At 40.6% G+C, this 14,309-nt stretch overlaps 1 protein-coding gene across 1 annotated transcript in view; it reads left to right on the forward strand.

Moving 5' to 3' along the window:
* The window catches only part of naaladl1 (N-acetylated alpha-linked acidic dipeptidase like 1), an 88,598-nt gene that overhangs the window by 44,257 nt on the left and 30,032 nt on the right, over positions 1 to 14,309 (forward strand). Inside the window, exons 7-10 of the mRNA XM_051931779.1 lie at positions 3,215 to 3,316; positions 5,781 to 5,866; positions 6,859 to 6,978; positions 8,521 to 8,606. Of these exons, the coding sequence (XP_051787739.1) occupies positions 3,215 to 3,316; positions 5,781 to 5,866; positions 6,859 to 6,978; positions 8,521 to 8,606 (394 nt within the window). The remainder of the gene's footprint in view (positions 1 to 3,214; positions 3,317 to 5,780; positions 5,867 to 6,858; positions 6,979 to 8,520; positions 8,607 to 14,309) is intronic.

Below are 14,309 nucleotides of genomic sequence, written 5' to 3' on the forward strand. Positions count from 1 at the left end.
TAATGGCCATAATAACTCAACATTAAGAAACCACATCCTCTAACAGGAGACAGAGCTGGAGGTAGCAGAGTTAAAGATTTGCACTGAGTGTGATGAGGATGGACAGAATTAGAAATGAGTACATTAGAGGGTCAGCTCAAGTTGGATGGTTGGGAGACAAAGTCAGAGAGGTGAGATTGTGTTGGTTTGGACATGTGCAGAGGAGAGATGCTGGGTATATTGGGAGAAGGATGCTAAGGATAGAGCTGCCAGGCAAGAGGAAAAGAGGAAGGCCTAAGCGAATGTTTATGGATGTGGTGAGAGAGGACATGCAGGTGATGGGTGTAACAGAACAAGACGCAGAGGACAGAAAGATATGGAAGAAGATGATCCGCTGTGGCAACCACTAATGGGAGCAGCCGAAAGAAGAAGAAGAAGATCATGTTAAAAAGCAGGATAAAAAACAAGAATTAATTCCTGTGTAGCACACACATACATGTGCTGGCTACATAACAATAAAGAACAAATCCAGTGTGTAATTTCTAGATTTAAACAAAAAATGCAGAAAACAGGAGGTAACATCTTTCTTAATTAAGACTAGGGCGCTTTGCCCCCTGCTCGCTTTGCTCGCCAATCCCAACAGGCCTGCACTACATGCCAGCCACTTTGCGTCTCTGCCACTCGCATATGTGGATTTCACATTCACCAAACAACAAATCTTTTAATTCTCACAGATACGCCTCTTCATTGTGAAGAAACACTACTTTTCCCTAATGGCAACATGAATTAGACGACCTACAAGTCTCTGAGTTAAAGTTTAAATGCAAACAATATATTCGATCTCTTTTTGTTGTTCCATTATTTCACCGAGTAATAATTTCCATTTGTTTGCGCTAATGCATTCTTTACTATCATTTTTTTGAGACTTTTGAATTTTTGTACTTCCATTATCTCTAACCTGCTCTACATGTGTATCACACCAACGTATTTGAATTCTTTACGATGTTCTACTTTGTCATCTACTCTTTGTCTTTTATTTCCAGCCCCGGGTGTGGTTAAATCTCTTGGCACAAAGTCTTGTCTTGCGGGACATGAAAGTATCTCTCTGAAAAAGTCACATCTCATCCCAGGATTTTGTTATTATAATAGAGAGATATTGTACATTCAGGCGACAGCTTAATCCATGGGGTCTTACAAGATCAGAACACAATCCAATGGTTTACATTTAATGTTTCACAATTTGTTTAGAGCAGGGGCACACACCTCCAATCCTGGAGGGCCACCGAGACTGCAGGTTTTCATTCTAACCATTATCTTAAATAGTGAGCATTTTTCTGCTGCTAATTAACTTCATTTGATTGATTTGCTATTTAAGATACAAACCCTTTAAATTGGGGTGAACAATGTTGGTCCTGGAGGGCTGTAGTGGCTGCACATTTTTGTTCCAACCCAATTGCTTCATGGGAAGTCATTTATCGATGATGCAAGCACTTACTGCTCAAGTGATATTTTTCTGCTTCATTTTAGATGTCTCGCTTGTTAAGATTTTGAACCCTTAATTGCTTATTTTAGTCTTAAACAGCCATATTCATTGCTTTAACTGCTTCGTCTTATTGATAAGATGCAAATGACAAAGGAACCACCTGTGTGTATTCATCGTGCACTATTTGGTTTAATAGAATACTCAGAAGGAAACTGAAGAGAAAGTGAAGAACTGAAAATGACTCATCTGTTTCAGGGTTCAAATGATTTAGATGATATAATTAGAATGGAAAAAAATCTACAATTTAAGCGTGACCTTACATTGTAGAGTTAAAACACTAACAAGGAATTAAATTAACTAAGACCTGTTATTGGCAAGGATTGGTTTCTAGTTAAGTAGCTGGGGTGGAACAAAAATCTGCAGCCACTGCTTCCCTCCAGGATCAGCGTTGATCACCCATGGATTACAGGTTGGGATATTTGCTCAGGGTCAGATTTGAGGATGGAAACTGAACCAGTAACTTGGAGATTTCAAGTACAACATAGTCACTACACCACACTGTCATGTGCCCATGTTTCAATCCTTCATGTTGGTAAGAACATGCAAACTGCACACAGACAGCCACTGGTCATAGAATATCCAGCATGACACTTTTCCTAGCTTATAAAAACTGTATTTGGTCATCATGCAGGAAGGTGACACCATAGTGTAGTGAACAGGGATTCAAACCCAGCCTAATCACTGTCTGTGTAGAGCTTGCATGCTCTCGCTGAGGCTTGGTACTTCAGTTTTATCAAATATTCTATAGACGCATGCCTGAGGTGAATTTGTTCCGGTGTAAGTGAATGTGCCCTCTGGTGGGCTTGTGCCTCCACCTGGTTTGGTTAGTAACCTTGTGTCTGATATTTCTCAAATAGACTTGAACATTCTGCAACCTTGAAACAGAATATGATGTGTTCAACTGCTGGGCTGATTTTTAAAAAACATTTTTATTACCAGGAGAACAAATGTAAAGACAAATCTCAACACACCGATTACAAATGGCAAAAATAAACGTGGATTATGTAAGATATTTAGAAACCCTTTGATTATACCTTTTTGTTCTCCCTCCTGGGGATTCTTCTTAGGTATGTCTGCTTTGTTTGCATGTGTTAAAAAGGATGAACTGGAATGCTAGTAAGATTTTAGAAAAATTGTGCTTGATGTGAAGGATCCAATTGAATTACATAAGAATATGAAATTTGATTTATTTCTTTAGATTTTGTATTCTGTACATTTTTGATTAAAAAGAGAGTGACGAGTGGATTACGTGAGTTGGATGTAAAAATATGACAAAAGAATATCAGTGATGTGTCTGAAGCTTTGGTTCCCATGGATCTTGCATTGCCTACTTGTAATGCATTTATCTGCTGACCTTCATAAACACAAAGTCTTCAGTTCTGCAAAATATTTAAATTAGAATAGCTAGGGACTGCACAGTAGAGAGCTAGACAGACTCCTACAGTGTACAAACTGAATGGCTTTACCCCCTCTAGAAGGACTGCAACTTCAATAAAGTAAATATTAATGTGACCCAGTAATAGCATTCTGCTTGGCTAACTGGTGCTGTGCCTGCCCAGCACTGTTCCTGGTGAAAAACTTTCCTTTGTATGAGATCAGTTCACGATCTGCTACCAAAAAAGAAGAGAGAGCAAAGTACAGAAACACAAAGGAAATAACTGTAAATAATCTTCTCAATGTTCTTTATTCCAGTAAGTTAGATGGAACTGAGACTCCAGCAGACTGGCGGGGAAGTTTTAATTGCTCATACAAAACTGGACCTGGATTCTCCTCCGATAGTACATTTAACAACAGGTATTGTAATACCTCTTTTAATATGTAAGTGTTTGTTTGTTTGTGTGTTGATAGATAGATAGATAGATAGATAGATAGATAGATAGATAGATAGATAGATAGATAGATAGATAGATAGATAGATAGATAGATAGATAGATAGATAGATAGTGTCACAGGTGGCTGGGTGCGGCCAGCAATCAGCCACCTATTTAAGGAGCCGCCGCCCTGCAATCAAGGCTGGAGTCGGGTAGGAGGTTGACGAGGCCGGTGCAGAGGGGGCGAGGAGATGCCCGAGTGTGAGAAGAGTGAGAAGAGAGAGAAGGCTGAAGGAGCCAGGACTTTGGGAGACTGTGGGGCTTGGTGGCGGTGCACATAGAGACTTTGTAAATAATAGTATTGTAGAATAAACGTGTAGTGATGGCTAAATCAGTGTGTGTGTCCGGGCCATCCTATTTCACAATAGATAGATAGATAGATAGATGCTTTATTAATCCCAAGGGGAAATTCACATACTCCAGCAGCAGCATACTGATAAAGACAATATTAAATTAAAGAGTGATAACAATGCAGGTATAACAGACTGTAACTTTGTATAATGTTAATGTTTACCACCCCGGGTGGAATTGAAGAGTCGCATAGTGTGGGGGAGGAACGATCTCCTCAGTCTGTCAGTGGAGCAGGACATTGACAGCAGTCTGTCGCTGAAGCTGCTCCTCTGTCTGGAGATGACACTGTTTAGTGGATGCAGTGGATTCTCCATGATTGACAGGAGTCTGCTCAGCGCCCATTGCTCTGCCACAGATGTCAAACTGTCCAGCTCCATGCCTACAATAGAGCCAGCACACCACCGCGTAGAAGAGGGCGCTCGCCACAACCGTCTGGTAGAACATCTGCAGCATCTTATTGCAGATGATGAAGGATGCCAGCCTACTAAGGAAGTATAGACGGCTCTGTCCTTTCTTACACAGAGCATCAGTATTGGCAATCCAGTCCAATTTATCATCCAGCTGCACTCCCAGGTATTTATAGGTCTGCACCCTCTGCACACAGTCACCTCTGATGATCATGGGGTCCATGAGGGGCCTGGGCCATATACTGTATATATTTATATATATATGTGTATATATAGTGAAATGAATAGCCTTGACACACGCAAAAAGGGTTGGGGTAGCCACCCATATATTGTCCCTGCCTGCAAAAGGGTTTTGAAATAGCACTCATGTGCACTGTTTTAAGTTCTCAACTGAACTGACTGGTGGAGGCAAGATGGCGGCTTTATAAGCCGAAAGGTATAAGTGATGTCATCTGGTCAGAACCGGAAGTGACTTCAGTCTGGGGGCCGGAACTGGAAGTAACATTGAATCAGACAGGGTTTCCCATATTTGGCCTGCAGAAATAACAGAGGTAGGTTTAGTGCACCCCTCCACCCTCTTACCTTGCCTGGTGGGTAATTACCTCCACTTCGTCCACTCAGCTCACTCCTAGTCACACATGTGTGACAATATACTATATATATATTTTTTTTAATAGTTTTTTATTCTTAATCTTTTGACAAACTACCAGGTGTCATCATCACAGGAAAATGATTACACATACAGAAATTAAAGGCAATATATAGCAAGTGAAGGGTGGGGTTAGGGGTGAGGTTGTAAAGGGAGGAGGCAGGTGGATTAATAAAGTGGGGTTTGGTGAGTGTTGGTCATAAAGTCTTTTTATTATTTGGGTGTTCCTCTTTCTAAGCCTGCATATGCTGGGTTCAAGTCCAAGTGTCTGTTAGTCAGCTCTCTGACACTCTTAGTGTTAGTTCTGAATTTTACTTTCACAGTGTCCAAGTTAAATGTGTGTCCAGTGGAACTTGTATGTGATGAAAACTCCATTAACAGACATTTAGACTTGAATAGGGAGCTGTGGTACTTAATGGTTCCTGATTTTAAACCAAACAGGTGACTTTAGACCAATAGAATTCTGGTGTGACACAATGGTTTCACACCTGCCCCCAATACCATTTGTTGAGCTAATGTTTGCCAGTGAGGTAATTTGGCTTTCCTGTGGGGGCTGATTGAGAGAGTCCTGCAGAGAATCACTGGCCAGACTGGTTTTAGGCACTTCGCCTGACCCTGTCATAAAATTACAAAGACTCAGTACTAAATGGGGGACATCAAACCACTGCTATTCTTATCAATGATATAACACTAATATTATATTGCTTTGTCTAAGTTACAAATAAAGGCATACAAAATATTTATTAACTTATACACAAAATTGCACACCGCAGCAATGGGAAAGGTGCTATATAAATTAAATGTATCATCATTATTATTATTAGAAGTCACCAAACCTGAAATGTTAAATCTCTCGCAGGGCTGCAATGGTTTAAATTTTCTTTCTTTCTTTCTTTCTTTCTTTCTTTCTTTCTTTCTTTCTTTCTTTCTTTCTTTCTTTCTTTCTTTCTTTCTTTCTTTCTTTCTTTCTTTCTTTCTAGTGATGTTCAAGTCAATGTTTATAATTCATATGGAATCCATGACTCTGACAACGTGATGGGAATAATTCGGGGATCAGTGGAACCAGGTTGGACAGCATTTATTATTAAAGCAACATATTTTATAAAATTGGTCTACATTTAAATTCTCTGCTTTACATAGTGTGACAATGACAATGACGTAGTATGGTAGTTTCTGCAAAACAAAACTAAAAACAAATCCTAGTGCAGCGGTTCTCAAACTGTGGGGCGAAGTAACAAAAAAGGGTGCGTAAAGATGTGAAAAAAAGAAAACAACAATCGAAAATATGAAAAACGCATCTATTGAAACCAAAATAAATTAACTTAAACTACAATCTGATACTAGAAAAATAAATATTGAGTTAGATAAATGTTGATAAAAGTTAAGTAGGTATAATAAAATATGCATCTATGATATATCATTAATTAAAAAAGAACAAATTGGTATTAGTGGACTCCTTTCAAAAAAACATTAGGGGGTGCAATTAAAACTGTTATGAAAACTCGAGTCGCAAATACTTAAAGGTTGAGAAACGCTGTCCTAGTGAATGCATTCTGAACATGAAACCTCACTGTATTGAAACACAAACACATATCCTACTATATTAAAATATTAGGCCTTGTTTTTCAGTGTGCACAAATGATTGTCAATGACAAAGATACATTAAGCCCGCAGACACCTGCCTGGGTCACATGTTACTTTCAGTTATGCAAGTTATGTTATCATTAGGTCATCCCTTACCACTGAACCAGTATATCCACATATTTAATTCTTATTATGAAATATTTCTGAAAAAAATATTCTTTTTGAAAATGATACTACCAAACTATCCAAAATAAAGAAACAAAAACTGATATGGTATTAATAAATTAATATTTAATTGTACAAAATCAAAAGGCACTAAATATGTACATCAAAATCATATTTTGATAAACACCATTTCAAGTTTTCTTTTCCAATGAGCAAAGGAAATCAAGTACAGGTAGTCTTGTTCTGCTTTAATTTTAAATATTTATATTTTTGTTCATGAGCAAAATGTTTGAATCTGATTTTCCACAGATCGCTATGTCATTTATGGCAATCACCGAGACAGTTGGGTTCATGGAGCAATTGACCCCAGCAGTGGGACTGCTGTCATGCTGGAGATCACACGCATCCTGGGAAAAATGGTGAAAGAAGGTGATCAAGATCTTAACTGAACCCTTCTGTTACCTGGCTCCTTCTCTGAGGGCCAAGATGTGATGGTGCTGGACTGTAGTAAACTTTAAATCAACTTATATCTTTTGTTATTTAGAAGGGTAAACTTATTTTCATAGTTGTTATGCAAGAAAGAATGCAACGGTTCATATGTTGAATCACCAACATATAACATTCATATATATATATTGTGGAAGCTAGAGGACCCTGTTACTCCTCAAACCCAACAGACAGACACTGAGGACACGGCGTAAAAACACCAAGAGCGTATTTATTTTTTTAAAATTCTTCACAGTGCTCTCCATCACCACAGTCTCACGTAAATAGCCAATCAGCCACAATTCTATTTCTCTTCTCTCCTCCCAGCAAGTGCTGTCCACCTCCTCCCGACTTAGGCTCGCTGGCTGGGTTCACAGCGGTCCTTAATATATTGTCCAACCCGGAAGTGCTTCTGCTCTTCCAATTACGCGGTCTGCTAACACTTTCGGGTCAGGCGGATAGCTCACATCCCCCGGTTCATTCACAGCACCCCTGGTGGCACCCATGGCACCCAACAGGGCTGAGATAAAGAAACCCAAGTCCCATGGTTCCCTGCAGGAATCCGGGGCACCACTGTAAAGCAGGGAAGCCGCCCTCTAGTGTCTTGGGAGAGGCAGCGCCCTAGAAAAGCTGCCTTCTCCCTTCCTTCCATACCTGAGACGTCCCGGCCGGGTTGAGCTGCCAGCCATCTGTTACAATATATTTTGCAAGAAAAAGAGACAGATGTTCAATATTTGGGCACCGAAAGGCCAACCCTGTATGTTATAAATATAACACGGGTATTGATGCCTCATAAAAAAGAAAAGAAAACGTTGTGTTGATGCAAGTCTCCAAAACAGACTGTTCAAGATGGCGGAGGTTCTGGTATTATTTTCTCCTGGCAGGAAGAGGCGGGTCCAGGCAGGAGGACACTGGAAGTGACATCAGAGATGTCATGGTCATCAATCTTTTGGTCTGTAGACAGAGGAAGAGAAAAGGCATCAGTTGACAGCGCCCTTTGGCTTTTCGGCAGGAAATTTTAATTATCTGGGCCCTTAGATTGCCCCCCATGCACATGCGTGTGACAGTATGTAAATGGACCTTAGAAGGACAATCAGCTCCTTGAATATGCCTGACTATGGGATTACACTCTGCTAGGCAACTTGTGCTTTCATCCACTATCAAACTTGTCCAGTCCAATTCATTGTTATTGCAATTGCTTAACAACATTCATTAAATGTTCTCACACACAAATAATTTCCAGCTGTATCAAAGTCATGGCCCTAGAAAACACTGCACAATAACTGAAATTATGTTTCTTCTTAAAAGAGGGCTATGAAATAGTCCTGCAATAACCAGGCTATTAAAATAAACACATTTTTCATGGCAATGTAATTGTTACAATTTGACTTCCAAGACAGTACTCATTGTAATTATCAAGATGTCTGTTTTTCGTATCGCGTATTCTAAAAACACTTTAGAATGAAAAGTGACATTATTTTCCAGGTAAATGGAGGCCACGGAGATCCATTATCTTTGGCAGTTGGGGTGCAGAAGAATTTGGTCTTATTGGATCTACAGAATACACAGAGGTACACGTTTCAAATATGTAGATGTTAGCGTTTAAAAGAGCAGCTGAGATGTTCTAGTGTGTTATCAAGCAGGTGTGGCACCGCTGTCTCCGCAAGCTCCTTAACTGTAAAGAACAATCTGTAAAGGAGGGGGCAAGAATGCCTAAAAGGTTACTTTAACAAATATTTCACCTATCAACACAATCCTGTTTAACTTCTACTCTGCGATAATTTCTAAGATGCCAAAAATAAGTTTGACTTTGGATGGAAAAAGAATTCATACTGCAATTATTTTAACAGAGAACTGTAGATATCAAAGATTGACCATTTTGTTGCTTTTGCCTGCCACTGTAAGTGTTGGTTTTCATTATTTGGGTTTCTCCCACAGTGACCTTCTACCTTTAGGTGATGTTGTTGTTTAAGTCAGCTTGCTTCTGTCCTCATTCTGTTGACATCTTATTATGCAATAAGTCTGACTAAAGTTGAACTAAAATCCCTTAATTTAGGGTCGGACATTGGTGGGCAGTGGCTCAGAAGGGGAGAATGAGTGCGTTATGGTACAGGATTTGTTACATTTTAAGTCTGGACACAAATTTGAAAAAAAGCTTTTATTTCTGTGTTTTTAATTTTATGTAATATTTGGATGTAACTCCAGAGGCATTATAATGTTCACTAAATAGTGCCTATAATTTCTGTCTACTCTTTGTCATATTATTAGAAAGGACACTACAACATCTTTACTGGGCGCAGTCTTTATCTATATATATATAAAAGGCAAAGCCCTCCCTGACTCATCACTAATTCTCCCACTTTCCATAGAGTTGGGAAGCTGAAATTTCACATGCTCATTCCTTGCAGTGTACTTACAAAAGTTAGGTGTGTTTCATGTGCTATTGCAACACCCAAGGGGGGGGACGGAATGGGTGTATCCCCTAAACTGTATATATAGATTGGGAAACCCCTCCTCACTATTTCTGTGACTTCCAATATACGTAGGAAGCACACATTTCCCATGCTCATCCTATACACTGTACTTACAAACATTAAGTATGTTTCATTTCACACAGTGCCCCGTAACAAACTTACGTCTTTTTTTTGGCGGTTCTCACCATTATGCCGTAAGGAACTTTTGGAACTGACCTCTTCTTTTGGCAGTTTCATTCCTTATTTCCATTAACAGTGGATTTATTTCACAGCAGAAATGCACAAGGGCTGTCCCCGGTCCCCCTTCCTTTTTCCGCACAGCCGCTGTCCACGCACCTACCACATGGTTAACTCCCTACCTATATACTGTACATTGATGACATCCCGTGTTCATGTGCCTCCTCACTCGCTTCCTTACTTTCCTCAGCTGTTCGTCGTGCTCACTGCTCCCTTCTTCTTTACTCCACCACTTCAAACCTGTTGTTGTTGGCCTTGCTTCATGTCTTCCTGCTGGTGACTCCTGCCTTTTCATTTGCAAAGGGATCCTTACATCCTAAAAATGTGCATTTCTCATACACAAAATTTACAATCATAATTTAAACTCTTTACAATCATCAAATTCACTCTCAATACTAAAATAAGCCTGCAACAATTACATTGACTATCATGTTATGTTATTTTTAAAATGTTTCCTTTTCTTTTTCATAATTTCTTTAACACACTACTTCTCCGCTGCAAAGTGCGGGTATTTTGCTAGTTTTCTTAATATGACACACCTTAAGATGAAAGAGCAAATACAAGAATTCCCATCTAGTTACTCATGGACAGCATGAGTCCACATCATAGCGCATCAAATCAAAGCGAAAATGCATTTCTACAAATGTTTGTCATAAACCATTTGTTGGAATGACAAGTGTAATGCATACTGTATGTCTCTCTTATATGCTATTTGGTATGGGATTCATAAATTCAGCGTAAATGTTTGTGATGAGCCATCTGTTGGAATGACAAATACAATGCATTGCATTACTACAAATATTTGTGATGCTCCCTGACTGGGATATAGCAGCCGGAGGCACAGCAGATACACACACACACACACACACACACACACACACGGGCACACAGACATTTGTTCTTTTATTAACCCTTAAACCACCACATATTTGGGGAGTTAATGCACCCCTAGGCGCCAAATACTTTTTTGCTGCGCTTTTTAAGGAAACATCACAATTTGCCAAGAAAAAGTGAAATTTTAATGGAACACATTTTTTTCATGCAAAAAGCATCACAATTACTGCAACACCGATCATTTTACATACTGCCAATGAACTGTAAAAACTATTAAAAAAAACTACTGCAACAATCTATTATTATATGTACAAAGTGCAACTGACGCCATTCATTCAGTAAATCACCGAGCCAACTGCGCTTGAACTGGCTTCACACAAGCACACAGAGGCCAACGCTGATGCTTGCAGGCTAATCTAGTGCAGCGGCTGAATCTCAGGGGACAGTGATGCTGATTGGCTAGGGGCAGCAGTGGGCATGAGCTGGCAGCTCAACAAATGTATGGCACTGACTGATCAGCTCCAACGTGCTGGCAAATTGCACTGGGAAGCGACTATAGCTGGTTGTGGCGTTCAATGAAAATACGTCGCCGAAGATACTTGGCTCCGGCGTGCTGGCAGACTGCATTGGGAACCAACAATAGTCGGTTTTGGCGGTTTAAGGGTTAAGCAGGATATGTATTTAGATATCTCAGTAACAGAAACAAAAAACATATATAATACACTTTTACTTTCTTGCTGTTGTCAGCTTTTCGTATTTTTATAGCAAAATCTTTGGTTCCAATGTTTTGATAGATTGCTGCTGTATGACTGCATGTGGTGAAGCAAGTAAGGGGTCCAAGGCAGTGCGAGTTTTAAAATAAAAGCAGTGGGCCTCAGGCTCAGTGGGTGTGGATGTGCTGTGGCCAGGGGTTTTGAATGGGAGGCTAACTGATTGCTTGTTAACGTGCAGGAGTGGTCAGCTCAGCTGCTCCTCATTGATGCTCCATGGGTCTCTAAGCAGAACATCCCTGAACCCACAAGGTATTAAAAGAGTCTGGCGAAGACAAAGTAAAGAGAATGAAAGAGAAAGAACTCAAGGAAGCAAGAACAGAGAGAGACAGGAGAATCGGTTGGGGAGCGAGAAATAAGAAATAGCAATGAAGCAGTTAGGGGAAGCCCTGAGGTGGCGCTGCAAGAGGGATGCTGCAGAAATGGACCCGATCACTCCTGTTGTGCAATTGGAGAGCTGGAGTGATCATGGGGATCCTAGGAATTCCACTGACACTGAGACTGGAGTAGAGAAGATGGATTCAGGCTCAGCACGTCTTAGTGGATGTCCAGCGATGGTGACCAGGATAGGTGTCAGGAGAGGACCACTTTGCCAGGGTCTCGGCACTGCTGAGCATGCCTGGAAGTTACAAGAGTGGGGTGAGATGAGAGTAAGTGAGCACTGTACTGAGATTTTAAACGCGATTCTGACTTTAGATTCTACCCTTGACTTCAATTAAATATTTATTGTTGTTGCTCCGATTTCCTCCCACAGTCTGAAGACATGCAGGTTAGGTGCATTGGCAATCCTAAATTGTCCCTAGTGTGTGTGTGTGCCCTGCGGTGGGATGGCGCCCTGCTTCGACCCTGTGTTGACTGGGATTGGCTCCAGCAGACACCCTGTGACCCTGTATTAGTATATAGCAGGTTGGACAATGACTGACTGACTATTTATTGTTATTGACTTGTCTTTTAACTTCTTCACATGCACTGGATTTTAATGATTATTTATTTAAAGAGTAGTTTTACACTGCACTTTGTTTTGGACACTCTGAATAAATCGGTGCAATGCACTTTGCAGTACATCTTGCTGTTCTGAGTCCTCATTTGCTGTAATCCATCTTGGTTCATGACTTTTGATGTCCAGGTTCTAGAAGGTCATGCCTGCTGCGGCAACACAGGAATCACACTTCAACTTCAACTTTACTGTCATTTGTACTCCATACGATGAAAATCTTATTCTACGAGTCCTCCAGCAATAGACAAGAATGCACAACAACAGACAAGAATACACAACAATAAACTAAAAAGAAATGCAAAAACAAACAGAAGTAAGAGTGCACATGCAAATAAATAAATGATTCAGTGTAAGTTCTGCAAGTGTACAGTATGGCCTCAAGATGGCCTTCCATACTCCAGACATGAGCAAGCCTGCAGTGCTGTGGAGAGGGACAGTTGATGGGTTTTATTTCCAGGCCTGATGGCCTAAGGGAGAACACTGTGTTTTAGCCTTGATCTTTTGGCTTCTATACTCTTACAGTATCTCCCTGATGTTAACAGAATGAACAGTTCATGTTGTGTGTGGGTTGTGTTCTTAATAATGTTATGGGCCCTCCTGAGAACTTTGGTGTTATGGATGTCCTCTACTGCAGGGAGTGCTGTTCCAATAATATTCTGTACCGATTTTACTTCTCGCTGTAGAGCCTTGTGGTCCCTTGGTGTACTGTTCCCAAACCAGACACTGTGATGGAGTAGATGAGGATATTCTCAACTGTGCATCTGTAGATGTTTCTGAGGATACTGCTTGACAGGCTAAACTTTCTCAGTCTTCTCAGAAAATGCAAATACTGCCGGGCTGTCCCTGCCATGTCTGTGATGTGGTAGGTCCAAGTGAGGTCCTCAGGGATGTTAATGTCAAGAAATTTAAAGTTGGCCACTCTCTTCACTTCAGTCTCTCCAATGTACATTGTTGGGAGTTGACCTCTCTTCCTCTGTGTGTTAAAAATCACTTCTTTCATTTTGCTGCTCTTAAGAATGAGATTACTGTCCTAACACCACTTCACAAGGCCAGCCATCTCCCTCCTGTATGCTGACTTGTCACCCCCTGAAGTCAGTCCAGTGATGGTGGTATCATCCACAAATTTAATAATACTGGTGTTATGCTTGGGAGTGACACAGTCATGGCTAAAGAGCGTGTACAGCATGAGACTCAGAACACATCCTTGTGGGGTTCCTATATTTACGTTTTTTATTTTGGAAATGTTTTTCCCAACCTGAATGACTGGGGTCTGCCTATTATAAATTCCAGAACCCAGTTACAGAGTAGGTGACACACCTAGAATGGAGAGCTTAGCTGGTATCACAATATTAAAAGTCAAGCTATAATCAATAAAGAGCAAACAGGCGTAGCAATCCTTGTTCTCTAGGTGTGAAAGAACTGCATGTCATGTTGTGCTAACTGTGTCCTCTGTCGACCTGTTTGGTGTACAGTATATACAAACAGTAGGGGGTCCATTGTGTTGGGTATGAATGTTTGAATGTGGTTCATAATGATTCTCTCAGTGCAATGGGCCGGTATTCATTCAGACAGTTAGCTTTGCTCTTTTTGCCAGTGGAATAATGGTGGTTGTTTTGCAGCAGGTAGGGATTGTGGCTTCCATGAGGGAGAAGTTAAATGTGTCAGCCCGAACATCAGCCAGGGTTGAAGCACAAGCTTTGAGTCCAGCGATGTTATCTGGGCCAGCTGCTTTCTGGGGTTTCATCCTCCTCTGAGACTTTTTCACGTGTGAATGATATTGTGAATGGGGTCATTAAACACTCACTAGCACCCTTCCTGCCCATTGACTTAGTATTATGGGATTCAAAATGGACATAGAATTCATGAAACTCTTCCAGAGAGAAGTGACTGTCCATAGTCGACCTTCTGCTTCTTCTGCCTCTGTAGCCTGTGATGTTTCCCAGTCCCTGCCACATACTCAGA

Source organism: Erpetoichthys calabaricus, chromosome 1 (assembly GCF_900747795.2).
Source record: "Erpetoichthys calabaricus chromosome 1, fErpCal1.3, whole genome shotgun sequence".
NCBI lineage: Eukaryota > Metazoa > Chordata > Cladistia > Polypteriformes > Polypteridae > Erpetoichthys > Erpetoichthys calabaricus.